Genomic DNA, 14,486 nt, shown 5'->3' with positions numbered 1-14,486 from the left:
CAGGACAGCCAGGGCTATACAGAGAAACCGTGTCTCAATCAATCAATCAATCAATAAGAGAAAACACACACACATCAGTTATTCTTAACATGCCTTGGATAACTCAGTGACTGTGGACTCCTAAATCTTCCTCTGCTACCCTAGGCCCAGTCGCTAAGGTGGCCGCGTATCCATTAGTTGCCTTTATCTTCTCTCCACTACTGTGTCTACCCTTCTCCTCTCTCCCCACAACTCTCAGTGTCCTGCTCCGTGCTCAACCATTGGCTACTGGCAACTTTGTTGATAGATCAAAAAGCAATTGGAGGCAAGGACCTTCGGGGTCCGCAAGCGCAGATTCCCGATTAAATGAAAGCATCATCGGAAGCGCCCTCTGCATAAACCTGCTGTGGCAGGAACGGTCTCCACCCCAAAGTGCATAAATAAGTGCAGAGAACGTTGTTTAAAAACAAAACCTGCCATTAAAAATAATTATGCATTGGATGTTTAGTGCGAGTGCGCATGCGCATGCACACAAGCACCATGTACATGTGTGGTGCTGGTAGAGGCTAGAAGAGGCTGTCAGATTCCTTGGAACTAGAAATTAAAGATGACTGTGAGCTACCATGTGGGTGCTGGGAACTGAAGCGGGGTCCTCCACAAGAGCAACAAGTGCTCTTAAGCTACTCAGACATCTCTCCAGCCCCACTTTGCGCTTTTATCTAAGATGGCTTGAAACTTCCTGTGTATCCCAGACTGGCCTCAAACTCATGGCCTCAAACTTAGCCTCCTGAGTGCAGTTGATTTGAGGTTTGCACCACCTTGCTTTGTTTGTGCAGAGCTGGAAATCAAACCCAGGGCTCCATAATTATTAGGTAAGCCCTCTACCAACTGAGCTACATTGGACATTCTTTTTGTTTTCTTTTGTTTTGTTTTTTGAGACAATATTTCTTTGCGTAGCCCTGGCTGTGGTGGAACTCACTTTGTAGATTGTCCAGGCTGGCCTCCAACCCCTGAGTGCTGGGATTAAAGGGGTATGTCATCATGCCTAGCTTACATTTGACACTCTCCACCGGTTTTAGAATGGAGAAAGGATAGAATATCTGAGCCGTGACAATCAGTTCCTTTTTATCCCAATCCAGGCTAAAAAGTTATACCTAGTAGGCACAGAGTGTCTTTCCTTGTAGGCGGTTGGTAGGATGCAGTAGAACTTCTCTTGGTCCAAAGCTCCGTCCAGGCTGTATCTGTAGCCCCATCGCTGCCCAGGATTGATGTGCTGTATCTTTGTCTCTTGGCTTTCAGCAAGTAGCATCTCTGATTGGAGCTGATCCTCGGGAGATCATTTTCACTAGTGGAGCTACTGAGTCCAACAACATAGCAATTAAGGTAAGAGGAGGGATGGGGATGTTGTGTGGTGGACAGTTGTGAGGGGTTGTGGGAAGATGGAAGGCAGAAGCAAACAAGAGGGAACATGACACTATGTCTGGCTTCTTGGGTTTAGCGATTGGTGCCCCTCTCTCATTTGAACTCAACTACCCACGTCTCCCTAGTTCCTTCTCTGCCTTTAAAAAAAAATGTATGGAGGACAACTTTGTGGAGTCTGAAATCACCTTCTACCTTTACTTAGGTTCTGAGTGTCAAACTCAAGGCACCAGGCATGTGTCCTGGACTCTGGAGCCATCAGGCATGCTTTCCTCAGCCTTTTGCAGCCAAGTCTTTTACCCTATTGGTCTGAGTTCAGTGTGGCAGTTGGTTAGGAAAGAAGGTGGTTCTTAGACCACTAACAGTTTGGATTTTTTAGGATGCTAGTCCTTTAAAAAAATGAGTAACAGTGTCCGGCTTAGGTCTCTGTTGCTGTGATAAAACACCATGGCCAAAAGCAATTTAGGAGGCAAGTATTTATTTCACCTTATAACCTCCAGTCCTTGATGAGATGAGGGGAAGTCAAGGCCTGAGCATAGGGCAGGAACCTGGAGCAGCAACTGAGATAGAAGCCATGCAGGGATGCTGCTTATTGGCTTGCTCCCCATGGCTCGCTCAGCGGGCTTTCTTTCACCCAGAACTACCTACCAGGGGTAGCACCACAGCCTCCCAGCACCACAGACCCACAGCACCACAGACCCACAGCAGTACAGCACCAGCCATGAGTCATATGTGTGCCTATGCAGTTGTCTTCAGGTGGCCTCGTGGGCCATGTTTTCAGCCATGTCGCTGTTCTAAGATGACTTTGGCTTGCTTGTAGTTGATCAAGGCCACTTTCCAGTCAGCTTTTCCTTTCTGAGAGCTGTTTACAGAATTCCTCTGCATTTAGAGGTGATTGTTGCTATAGTACTCTCTGCAGGCCTTTGACTTGGTCACTCAGTCTGGTATTGGTCATCCTATATTTGGGTCATGCACGTGCTTTGTGCAAGTATCTCAGGCTTAATGGCAATGTTGATGGACAGATCATAACCATGTTTCACTCATGTTTCATGGAAAACCAAAAAGAAAGAAAGAAAGAAAGAAAGAAAGAAAGAAAGAAAGAAAGAAAGAAAGAAAGAAAGAAACAAAGAAAGAAAGAAAGAAACAAAGAAAGAAAGAAAGAAACAAAGAAAGAAAGAAAGAAAGGGAGCAGCACACTCTCTGGCTCCCAGTTTCTCATTTACAATTTTTTATCTTTTGAAAAATAATTTGTGCACATGTGATGATATTAATTTTTCTCTTTTTAAGGATGTGTTATTTAATTTTTTTTGTTTCTTTGGTTTTGTTTTTGTTTTTCGAGACAGGGTTGCTCTCTTCAGACAAACCAGAGGAGGGTATCCAATCTCATTGCAGATGGTTGTGAACCACCATGTGGTTGCTGGGATTTGAACTCAGGACCTCTGAAAGAGCAGTTAGTGCTCTTAACCTCTGAGCCATCTCTCCAGCCCCCGTATCTTTTTTTTTTTTTTATTTGTTTTTTTGAGACAGGGTTTCTCTGTGTAGCCCTGGCTGTCCTGGAACTCACTTTGTAGACCAGGCTGGCCTCGAACTCAGAAATCTGCCTGNCCTGGAACTCACTTTGTAGACCAGGCTGGCCTCGAACTCAGAAATCTGCCTGCCTCTGCCTCCCGAGTGCTGGGATTAAAGGCGTGTGCCACCATACCTGGCTGCATTTATCTTTTTTAATTAATCAATTTGTATGTGTGCATGCATGTGCCACAGCACACATGTGGGGTCATCAGTAACTGGTGGGAGTTGGCTCCCAAGGTTGGATTCAGTCAGTAAGCCTGTGGCAAGTGCCCTCACGTGCTGAGCCAGCATTCCAGCCCAGTACTTGTTTCTGTGTCTGACTTATTTTACTTAACGTAGTAATTTCTAATTCCATTTATTTTTCTGCAAATGTGATTATTTCATTTTTCTTTCTGTCAGAATTAAGTGGTATTGCATATGTAACACATTTTCTTTATCCCTTCATCTGTAGATGAACATCTAGGCTGGTTCCACTTCTTAGCTATTATAAGTAGTTAAGCAGAGCTGGGTGTGACGATGCATAGTTTTAATCTCATGACTGGGATGTAGAGGCGGGTGGATCTCTGTGAGTTCCACAGCTACATAGTGAGACTGTCTCAAAACAATAAATCCCTGCATGGTGATAGAGATTGAACTCTGAAGCATATGCTGTTCAAAAAGAGCATCTCTCAAATAAAAACAGAAGAGACATCTAAACTAATCAGTGTTTATATTGCAAAGAGACATGAAAGCAACATGAAAAAGCAAGGCAGTGTGACTCCTTAACTGCTGAGTCAATGACACCAAACAGTTTAGGTACCAGATGTGAAAACATGTATGTGTAAACAATGTGCTAGTGAATGAAGGTCACCTACCTAGGGAGGCTTCATGCTCACCAACACCAGCCCCATCTCCGCACCAGAGCTCCCTACCTGGGCCAGCCTGCCTGGCTGGTGTCCCTGGGATTCTCCGGTCTCTGCTTCTGTACAACTGGGATGCAGGAGCACTGGATCTGGGTAGAGCTCAGTCCTTATACCTATTTATTTAAACTTAAAAGAAAAAAGATTTATTTGTTTTTATTCTGTGTGTGTGTGTGTGTTTGCCACTTATGTGCCTGGTGCCCTCAGAGCCTGAAGAGGGAGCCAGATCCCCTGTCAAGGGCAGTTGTGATCACCAGTGGATGCCAAGTACAGAGCCGAGGTTCTTTGTAAGTGCAAGTGCTCTGAAATGAGGAGCCTTCACCAGAGCTCCAAGAGATCCTCATGTGTGTGCAGCAAGCACCTTAGGGAATGAGGTGTGAGTCTCATTTATCTTTTATTTATTTATTTTTGAGACAGTAAGTCCTAATGGTCCTCTGTCCTCAGTCCCCACAGTAGCACCGACTCCAGGCTACTGCACTCAGCTACATTGCTTTCCCGTCTTACTTCTCCCTCGGTTCCTTTGTTCTTTTGATTGTTTGGAGACAAGGTCTTACTAAGTAGTCCTGAGTGTCCTGAACTTCCTGTGTAGACCAAGATGGTCTCAGTGTGCAGATGCCCTCTTGTCCCTTAATGCTGAGACCATGGCTATGTGGGCTATACTTGACTATGTTTTGCTTGTTTGTTTGTCCTTTTAATAACATAAATGTTCATTTGATAATTTGGGTTTTTTTTTTTAATACAGGCCACTTCACTGCAACACTTTTTATGTTTTTTTCACTACATCATAATATTTTTTTTTGATATGTCATTTTCTTTTTTTTTTCTCTTTTTCCAATTTTTATTAGGTATTTTCTTCATTTACATTTCAAATGTTATCCCGAAAGTCCCCTATACCCTCCCCCCACCCCGCTCCCCTACCCACCCACTCCCACTTCTTGGCCCTGGAGTTCCCCTGTACTGGGACATATAAAGTTTGCAAGACCAAGGGGCCTCTCTTCCCAATGATGGCCGACTAGGCCAATTTCTGCTACATATGCAGCTAGAGACTCGAGCTCTGGGGGTACTGGTTAGTTCATATTGTTGTTCCACCTTTAGGGTTGCAGACCCCTTCAGCTCCTTGGGTGCTTTCTCTAGCTCCTCCATTGGGGGCCCTGTGTTCCATCCAATAACTGACTGTGAGCGTGTTTGCCAGGTCTGGCACTATTTTTTGTTGTTGTTGTTGTTGTTTTTTGTTTTTCGAGACAGGGTTTCTCTGTATAGCCCTGGCTGTCCTGGAACTCACTCTGTAGACCAGGCTGGCCTCGAACTCAGAAATTCGCCTGCTTCTGCCTCCCAAGTGCTGGGATTAAAGGCGTGTGCCACCACTGCCCAGCAGTATTTCAGTTTTTATTAGCCTATCTTTATAGTTTCTCCTGATGCTAAAAGTATCACATACACCGGTGGGGCCTTGGTCTTCAGTGTACTTGGCTCTGGGCAGTCCTGAGCCTACCCTCACAGAAAGACTGTTCATGAATGGGATTCATGGTACCAAGGATGCTATACTTTGTTTTCATTACATTATTGTCAATTCTTAGGGAGTGGCCAGGTTCTACAGGTCAAGAAAAAAACACTTGGTCACCACCCAGACAGAACACAAATGTGTGCTGGATTCCTGCCGCTCCCTGGAAGCTGAGGGCTTTCGAGTCACTTACCTCCCTGTGCAGAAGAGCGGGATCATTGACTTAAAGGTAGGAGTGCCCCAGGCCCGAGGGACAGGATGGGAGGAGCCTGCCTCCATCCTGTAAGTCTGTCTCTCCAGTTTTGGGTGGAGCCTAAAGGTTGATCAGTGAGAGTGGAGCATGGATCAGGCCTGGCAGAGAAGATTGTGTTCTTTATGTGTTCGCTGTTCTCCATGGAAAACTTGCCTCTGAGGGATTTTGGTGATCCTCTTTTGTACAGAGCTACTGGACATGAGGGTAGGATGTCAGGGACTTACATCACAGGAGAGCTCTGGCCTCTTTCTTCCCTGCATTGATGTTTCTTATCACCCTACGAAGGAAGCAGGCTGACTGGAGGTGTAGCTCAGTAGTATAATTCTTGAATAGTATACACAAGGCTGTGGGCTTGATCCCCAGAACTGCAAAAGCCAACATATTAGTATGGGTTAAATATGGGGGATTCACTCTTAAACTCAGTGCACTGGAGGCTCAAACAAGAGGATTACCAGAGGTAGGCGTGGTGGTGCACACCTTTAATCCCAGCACTTGTGAGGCAGAGGCAGGCAGATCTCTGAGTTCGAGGCCAGCCTGGTCTACAAAGTGAGTTCCAGGACAGCCAGGGCTACACAGAGAAACCCTGTCTCGAAGGAAAAAAAAAAAAAAAAGGCTCACCAGAGTATGGGGATAGCCTGGACTGGAGAGTGACAGCCTATCTCAAGGGAAAGGCTTGAGTATAGGTGCTTGTCCATGTTTGTACCTCATGATTACACTGCTCTTACTCCTGTAGCTTTGCAGCAGCTTGAAATCACCTTTGTTTATTTGGCCTAGGTAGGGTCTCATGTAAGCTTTTTGGGGTTTTTTGTTTTGTGTTTGGTTTATATCTTTGTCTTTGAAACAGTGTTTCAGGAATCTCAGGCTGGCCTGCAGTGGCTATTTAGACTTGAATGGCCTTGAACCCCTGATCCTCCTCACTCAACAGCCATGGCTGCAGGGAGGTTTTCTTCCTCCTTTTAGATTTATTTCATGTGTGCCTGGGTGTTACAGGTGGCTATGAGTGTGGCTGTGGGGACTCCAACTCAGGGCTTCTACAACAGCAGCGATTGCTATTAACCTCTGGGCCATCTCTTCAGCCCATATTTCCTTTTTAAAGGTTTGTTTATTAATGTATATGAGTACTCTATTCACATGTATGACTCTATGACAGAGATTATACATGGTTCTGAGCCACCATGGTGGGTGCTGGGAATTGAACTCGGGACTTCTGGATGAACAGCCTGGCCTTTTTTATAACTTTCTGTTTTTGTATTTGAGTGTCATGCCTGCATGCATATCTGTGCCTGGTACCCGTGGAGACTAGAAAAAAGTGTCCAGTACCCTGGACCTGGAGTTACAGACAGCTGTGATCCTCCATGGTGTGCTAGGAGGTAAACATGGGTCCTCGGGATGAGCAGGCAGTGCTCACTGCTGCCGAGCTATGGCTGCAGCCGAAAGCTGCTGTTATTGTTTTTAAACAGTAGCACTAGGGCGAGTCAGTGCCTCACACATGCTCCGTCCCCCGGTTAACTTACGTGCTTAGATAGGGTTAGAGTGGAAGGCCCCTCTTGTAGATTTAAAGTTGCTTTTATTCTTATTTATATAGCTAGCTGTCTCTTGGCATCATATAGACTCCTTACTCCTACATTCTTAGGAACTAGAGGCTGCCATCCAGCCAGACACCAGCCTGGTCTCTGTTATGACTGTGAACAATGAAATTGGAGTAAAGCAACCGATTGCAGAAATAGGTGAGTATGGTAGGTTAGCCTGATACTTACCACCCGTGGGTCCATGAAAGCAGGGGCACAGAGTTCTGACATAAAAGCCAAGTGGACCAACGGGAAGAGCTGTGTGTGCCTTGCTGACCTGCATTCTAGCTGGCTACTATGTGAGGTTTTAGAGTTCAGGGGTTTGTGTCCTTTATGGTTGTTGCTGCTGCCACATTTTATTTCAGTTTTTGCTCCAAATGACAACAAAACAGTAAGAAAAGGCCTTTTTTCTCTTTTAAATAAAAAGTATCTAAAAGGAGATGTTGCGTTTGCAAAGTCCAGAGTTAATAAGGGAGCATGAAGAATCTTGGGCATCAAAATGTCGTGTGTATTTGTGGTTTGGTGTTTTGCTCTTGATTTTTACAGTAATAGCAAAGAGGCAGGGAGTTTGGAGGGAGCTAGAGAGGCAGGGGCAGGTGGAAAGACAGGGAGTAGGAGAGGACACGTACACACACACACATATGTGCACACACACATATATATATGTGTGTGTATATATATATATAAATAAATGTTATCAGTAACTTAAATTATTCATGGTACCTAGCAAGATTGCTGTCAGGTTACATTCACTGTGCCATGTGTCTTTCTCTCTGTCATTCCTCAGGGCAGATTTGCAGTTCCAGAAAGGTGTACTTCCACACTGATGCCGCCCAAGCTGTTGGGAAAATCCCACTTGACGTCAATGACATGAAGATTGATCTTATGAGCATCAGTGGTCACAAACTCTACGGCCCTAAAGGTACCAGTTCCTGCCTGCTTTTTCCCATTCTCAGCAAATCATTTAGCTGGTGCTCAACTCAGTCAAGACTGTGACGGTTCTCTGAGAAGGTTGTACGTTCAGAGTGGCCTGGCCTATGGACGTATCATTCAACAATAGCCAGAAACACTTGCCTCTTTGTAGATCCAAGCAGCTGCTGAACATAGCTGGCATTCTTTCTTGATCTCTTCACCATGTCCTTAAGAGGGACAGGGAAGCCCTGTCTCAAAAAAACCAAAACAAACAAACAAAAAAAGGTTTATTTATTTTAGGTATTTGAGTGTTTTGCCTGCATGCACCTAAGTGTACTGTTTTGAGTGCAATGTTCGTGAAGACCAGAAGATGGCACAGACTCCCCTGGCCTGGAGTTAGAGCTGTGTGAGCTGTGTCTGGGTTCTGGGAACTGAACCTGGGTCCTCTGCAAGGGCAGCAAACCACTGTTGCATCTCCACATCCCCTAGTGGGCTTTTGCCCTCTTCCTCCTGTTCCCCCTCCCCTTCCTTTTCTTCCTCCTTCTTCTTTTTGAGCCTTTTTGTTGTTGTTGTTGTTTTTCGAGACAGGGTTTCTCTGTGTAGCCCTGGCTGTCCTGGAACTCACTCTGTAGACCAGGCTGGCCTCAAACTCAGAAATCTGCCTGCCTCTGCCTCCCAAGTGCTAGGATTAAAGGTGTGAACCACCACTGCCCGGTGAGCCTTATTTTTTTTTTTTTTTATTCTTGGGAAGTTTCATGATTATTTTTATTGTGTGGAGTGTTATGAAAGTATGTGCAGGTGCCTGCAAAGACTCCGAGAGCAAGCAAAGGGCACTGGGTCTCCTGAGCTCTGCGACGTGGGTGCCAGGAACCACACACAGGTCCTCTTTAAGAGCAGTGTATACTCGGTACCAGTGGCCATCTCTAACTGGTTTCTGATCCTTTTGCTCTTACGAATAGTCCTCATTGTATGCTGTCATTTCATCATGCATAGCGGTAGGCTTGGAATCATTTTGGTCATTGATATAGGATATACCTGCTGTAACATAGTTATGCTGGGGACATTTGCTACAAACTATGCTTTTTTCATTTCTCCTTTTCTTTCCTCTTTTTTTTTTTATTTAGAAAAAGTTAACTATAGAACTTGAAATATTTTAATCTTATTTTTTTTAAGTAATATTTTGTTCCATTGTGTTTCTTTTTTTTTTTCCCTAACAACTTTTCTTTCCCAAGGGGTTGGTGCTATCTATATCCGCCGTAGGCCCCGGGTACGTGTGGAGGCCCTACAGAGTGGAGGCGGGCAGGAGCGGGGTATGCGGTCTGGGACAGTGCCCACACCCTTGGTGGTGGGCCTGGGAGCTGCATGTGAGTTGGCACAACAAGAGATGGAGGTAAGTATTGGGGAGAGTAGTCCCCCCGCCAAGTTCTCCCCTCAAGCAGGGTCTCCCTTTAGTGACACATTAGCATAAATGAGTCTGATCTCTGGAACAGCAGGGCTAAGGCTGTCCTGCCTTTGAGCAGCTGACATCCTGCACTTGTAATCCTAGTTGCTCGGAGGCTGAGGCAGGAGAATAATTTTCAGTTTAAGGCCATCCTGGGCTACATAGCAAGACTCAGGATCAAAATTAAAAGTAAAGGGCTGGATCAGTAGGAGTGTTCTTGCCTAGGGTGGGTAAGACCTTGGGTTCAGTCCCTTGTAAATAAACGTAAAATGTCCATGTGTACATACAAAATGAATTAAAACATACTTTGTCAAGGAACCACAGCCCCTTGTTCTGAAAGAGATGGTTGAACACACATTCATGCCTTGCTTGTAATTAACAGTCCAATTTTCAGTATGTTGTTGGCACCCTGTTTTCGGCTCCTCAGCACCTTTTATACACCAGACACTACGCACAGTGCTGGAGATAGAGCGGTCTCCACACCTAACAGGTCATCAGATGGGGCTGTGCGATAGATACAGCGTGACTCCTGGGTAGGGAGAAGGGCTTCAGGAGTTCGTTCTTCTGAGCTGATTGCTGGTCACTGTACTTCCTTCTCCCCTGCCTGCTCCTTAGTATGACCATAAGCGGATCTCAAAGTTAGCCGAGCGACTGGTACAGAAGATAATGAAGAACCTTCCAGATGTGGTGATGAATGGGGACCCGAAGCAGCACTACCCTGGTACAGGCTCACCCTTTCAGTCTTCCTCTGCTTTGCTTTTTGCTTTATTTTATTTTATTGGTTTTTATTTTATTTTATTTCATTTTTATGAGACAGGGTTTCTCTATATAGTCATGACTGTCCTAGAACTCACCCTGTAGACCAGACTGTCCTTGAACGCGTAGAGATCTGCCTGCCTCTGCCTCCCTTGTGCTGGGGTTAAAGGCGTGCACCACAGATACCCAGCTATTATGTGAGGCTGGAGAATGCCCTTCACTATACACATGGACAGTCACTTCTCTCCTCCCACTCTCTCCTAGGTTTCAGAGATAGAATTCAGCTCACCAGGCGCATGTAGCAAGGGCTTTACCTGCAGAGCCATCCTCGTGCCCCTACTTACTCTACCATTCTGGTTTTGTTTCTGAAATATATTTTGTACCTAAAAAAGGTTTATTGTTTGTTTGTTTGTTTGTTTTGTTGTTTTTTTGTTTTTTTTAACCGTCTTTGTCTCCTTCGTGGTAGGCCTTCTGTACCCCTCCACTGTCTCCAGCTCTTAGTCTCCATTCTGACAGACGCTGGGGCCCAGAGTCCCATCACTATGTGTTCTTTTCTTCAGGCTGTATCAACCTCTCCTTCGCTTATGTGGAAGGAGAGAGCCTGCTGATGGCCCTCAAGGATGTGGCCTTGTCCTCAGGGAGGTGAGTTGGACGGCGTCGACAGACACTGTTGCAGCACCGTTAGCTTGCCTGTCAGGTACCCTATGTGTCAGTGAGCTTCCTGGTGTTGGATAGGACAGGAGCTCTTGATCACGATAAAGCTCAGGCCTCAGGTGGTGGCTGTGGCTGAGGGAACCGTTCCAGCAGCTCTCCCTGGAAACTGGGGGCTTGTCTGTCCTAGAAGATGTGTCTTTTTTGTTTCCTTTTGAGACAAGATCTCTCTCTGTAGCCCTGGCCGTCCTGAAATGCTCTGTATAGACCAAGATCCTCTGGCCTCTGCCTCCTGAGTGCTGGGATTAACTGTGCTTAACTGAAGATGTCTTTTGCAGGGATAAGCTAACAGTTTGGGTGTAAGCCACAAGGGTTTGTTTACCCTCCAGGCTTACATACTGTATTTTCTGCCCTGGCTGTTTTGTCAGGTCCAGTGTGTGGGCTCTCATGCTCTTTCAGTCATTGGTGTCCTTGGTCCAGGAAGTTGTCTATAGGGACCACAGAAGCTGGGTTTACATCCCAGGCTGTACAGGGCATCACCAGGCTATGTTTCTTATGTCCCTGTGGTATGATTTCAGGGTGTGTCCTATGGACTAAAAGGTTCTGTCTCCATCCTTAGTGCCTGCACTTCTGCGTCATTGGAGCCCTCTTACGTCCTCAGAGCAATTGGTACCGATGAGGATTTAGCACACTCCTCTATCAGGTCAGTGAGATCAGCTGCAGAGAGAGAGAGAGAGAGAGAGAGAGATATTGCACCAGGGTGTGAGAATGTGTGTGAGTGTGTGTGTGTATGGGGAATGTTTCTGTGTATGTGTGTGTGTACATATGTGTATGAGTGTGGGGGTATTTTTGTATGTGTGTGTGTATGAGAGTAGGTGTGTTTATGTGTGTGACTATGTGTGGGGGCAAGTGTATGTAGGGGTGTGAGTGGGTGTGGGTGTGTTCCTGGTTTGTTAAGGTCTTGTCAGAAATTCAGGCTGGTCTTGAACTCTGTCCTGTCTTCGCTCCAAAGTGCTGAGATTACAGGGGTGTGCTCACCATGCCTAGTTTATGCAGTTTGGGGTAATTGTACATGATAGGCAAGCACTCCTCCTGCTGAGCTATGTCCCTGCCCGCTTCTTGAATCTTGGTGAAGATGAGGATGTCTGAGTCTTGAATTTAGCTCCTCTGCCCAGGAGGTCTAGGGTAAATGGAGGAAGCTTGGTGGATTCTGCCCGTCAAGCTGTGTTCTCAGAATCCTTTACCTAGAGAGGCACACCAGGTCTCCCACCTCCTGTTTGCCTCCTTTGCTCCAGCAGCTTTCATGCAGCCCAGTCGGCTTCCAACTGACTCTGTAGCCAGAGCGTGCCCATGCTTGCTCTGTGTCCACCTCTCGAGGGCTGGAGATATGCCACCAACCCAGTCAGGGGTTTAACCCAGGGCTTCATGCATGTTAAGCAAGAACTCTATCAACTGAACTCCATCCCCATCCCTTTTGCTATCTTTTATTTAGTATGTCCTCAGAGAGTATTGGTCAAAACAAAACAAAACAAAAAAACCAAAAAGCAAACCCGTTGCCAGGTGTAGCGATCTTCTGTGTTCTCTCAGGTTTGGCATTGGCCGCTTCACTACAGAAGAGGAGGTGGACTACACGGCGGAGAAGTGCATCCATCACGTGAAGCGCCTGCGAGAAATGAGGTGTGTGCGCCTGCGTGTGGACTCTATGGAAGACACCGTACACTGACACCTTTCTTGTCCTTCGACTCTGTTCAGACAGCTGGAAACCCGAGTGTAAAGGGATTGTAGGATGTAAAGATTCCACAAAGCAAGGAAGTCGACCGCCTGTCTTCTTGTTCTTCAGAATATGTTTTAAAACTAGGTTTTTGTATATAGCATAGAGGTTGCTTATGTATCATCTCTAAACAGCCTGGGTTTGATCCCCAGCCCCCCAAAACCAATGGAAGGTCAGTGGTAGAGTACCTGCCTAGAAGACAAAACTCAAACCAGGGATCTTGTGCATGCCTGATGCTGTGAGCCAGAGGCTGCAGTAGGAAGATTGTGCATGCCTGATGCTGTGAGCCAGAGGCTGCAGTAGGAAGATTGTGCATAAGTCCTTTTCTGAGAAACAAAAACAAAGGGTGGGACTCAGTGACACTGAGCAAAACTAACTGGGGACACGGAAGCACCAAGCTCAGTACTGGTGTCAGGCTTGGCTCCACAGAAGACGCTGCCTCGTGTGTGTGTGTGTGTGTGTGTGTGTGTGTGTGTGTGTGTGTGTGTGTGTGCGCGCGTGTGTGCGCATGCGCGACTCCGTGTCTCAGCTTCAGTGGTAAAAACAAACAAAGAAGTTTTCATAGTCATCACTCCCACCATGCACAAAGTAGGTCATTACCCACAATCTTCCTGGGTGCTCAGGCCTGAGATCTAAGGCATCCTTTCTGGCTAAAGCAATAAATAGTCTTCCTGATGCTAGAAATTAGGAAGGGCCTGGGACTGAGCAGGACTTACAGGAGCTAGAGAAGGCTTGTTTGTCTCTTGTATTGGGGTTCACCAGGGCAAAAGGCAGAGAAGCAACAAGGACAGAAGGGAAATGATTGTTCAGGGCCTGAGAGGCAGTGTTACCTGCCGCTTCCTGTCTAACCCTCACTTACTCAGTGCCTCTTCTCTTTGGCAGTCCTCTCTGGGAGATGGTTCAGGATGGCATTGACCTCAAGAGCATCAAGTGGACCCAGCATTAGAGGAATGGGCTGTGACTTTGTGCTGGCCTGGCTGTTCTGGCCTCACTGATCCGTGCACAGCCAGGAACCTCATCGCCTGACGTGGTCCACGCTCAAAGCAGATGGGAAGCTCTGCAGTGACTTCACCACAGAATGTTCTCAAGTGAGAAGCTGAGGCTAGCTTTCCTAGCCTCGGCTCCTGTGTAGGCATGTATTCCCTAATCTTCCTCAGGAGTTCTTCTCTTGCCTGGCATGGCCATTCTTATCTGAGGGCCTGGAGGCACTGCCTTGTTACTGCCACAGGGAGGACCTACCTGTGCAGAGATAGAAGAACTGGAAGAAGGCTCTAGGTTCAAAGACTGCTTCTCTGTGAATCATTACTCTAGCTGCTCAGCTGAACTGGCGCCATTAGGGACTGGCATAAACAAACTTTATTTTAACCTTTTTTGTGGCTTTGAAAGACATCTCTTTGTATCGACTTCAGGAAGAACACCAAGTTGTATTAAAGTCTTGTTTCCTTTGGGGTCTCATCTTCTTTCCTCTCTTTTGATTTAATGTAAGTAGAAATATCCATGATCTCACCCATTATTCTAATAATTTGCTTAATTCATTAAACTTAATTCAATAAATTCCCATTTCCCGTCCTGTTCCTTGAGGTTTTGAGCATCTGAGGGAGAACTCCGCTGGAGAACTGTGGACCTTCCTTCCACCTGCCTCTCTCAGACAACTCAGTCCACTTGCTTTTCATCCAACAATTTAAAGGATTTCCAGGACACACTGGGTATTGGGATGCACTGGCTCATAGAACCAGGAAGGGCACACTGTCCTCAGTGAGCTTTTATATT

At 46.2% G+C, this 14,486-nt stretch overlaps 1 protein-coding gene across 1 annotated transcript in view; it reads left to right on the top strand.

The window, feature by feature from the left end:
- The window catches only part of Nfs1 (NFS1 cysteine desulfurase), a 17,026-nt gene extending 2,750 nt beyond the window's left edge, over nucleotides 1–14,276 (top strand). Inside the window, exons 4-13 of the mRNA XM_021152677.2 lie at nucleotides 1,279–1,362; nucleotides 5,441–5,593; nucleotides 7,251–7,344; nucleotides 7,973–8,107; nucleotides 9,330–9,487; nucleotides 10,154–10,259; nucleotides 10,855–10,936; nucleotides 11,565–11,648; nucleotides 12,533–12,622; nucleotides 13,599–14,276. Of these exons, the coding sequence (XP_021008336.1) occupies nucleotides 1,279–1,362; nucleotides 5,441–5,593; nucleotides 7,251–7,344; nucleotides 7,973–8,107; nucleotides 9,330–9,487; nucleotides 10,154–10,259; nucleotides 10,855–10,936; nucleotides 11,565–11,648; nucleotides 12,533–12,622; nucleotides 13,599–13,662 (1,050 nt within the window). The 3' untranslated portion in view covers nucleotides 13,663–14,276. The remainder of the gene's footprint in view (nucleotides 1–1,278; nucleotides 1,363–5,440; nucleotides 5,594–7,250; nucleotides 7,345–7,972; nucleotides 8,108–9,329; nucleotides 9,488–10,153; nucleotides 10,260–10,854; nucleotides 10,937–11,564; nucleotides 11,649–12,532; nucleotides 12,623–13,598) is intronic.
- The last annotated feature ends 210 nt before the right edge of the window (nucleotides 14,277–14,486 follow it).

This window comes from Mus caroli, chromosome 2, assembly GCF_900094665.2.
Source record: "Mus caroli chromosome 2, CAROLI_EIJ_v1.1, whole genome shotgun sequence".
Taxonomy (NCBI): Eukaryota; Metazoa; Chordata; class Mammalia; order Rodentia; family Muridae; genus Mus; species Mus caroli.
Note: the sequence above shows the minus strand (reverse complement) of the source record. Positions and strands in the feature narration are given on the sequence as shown.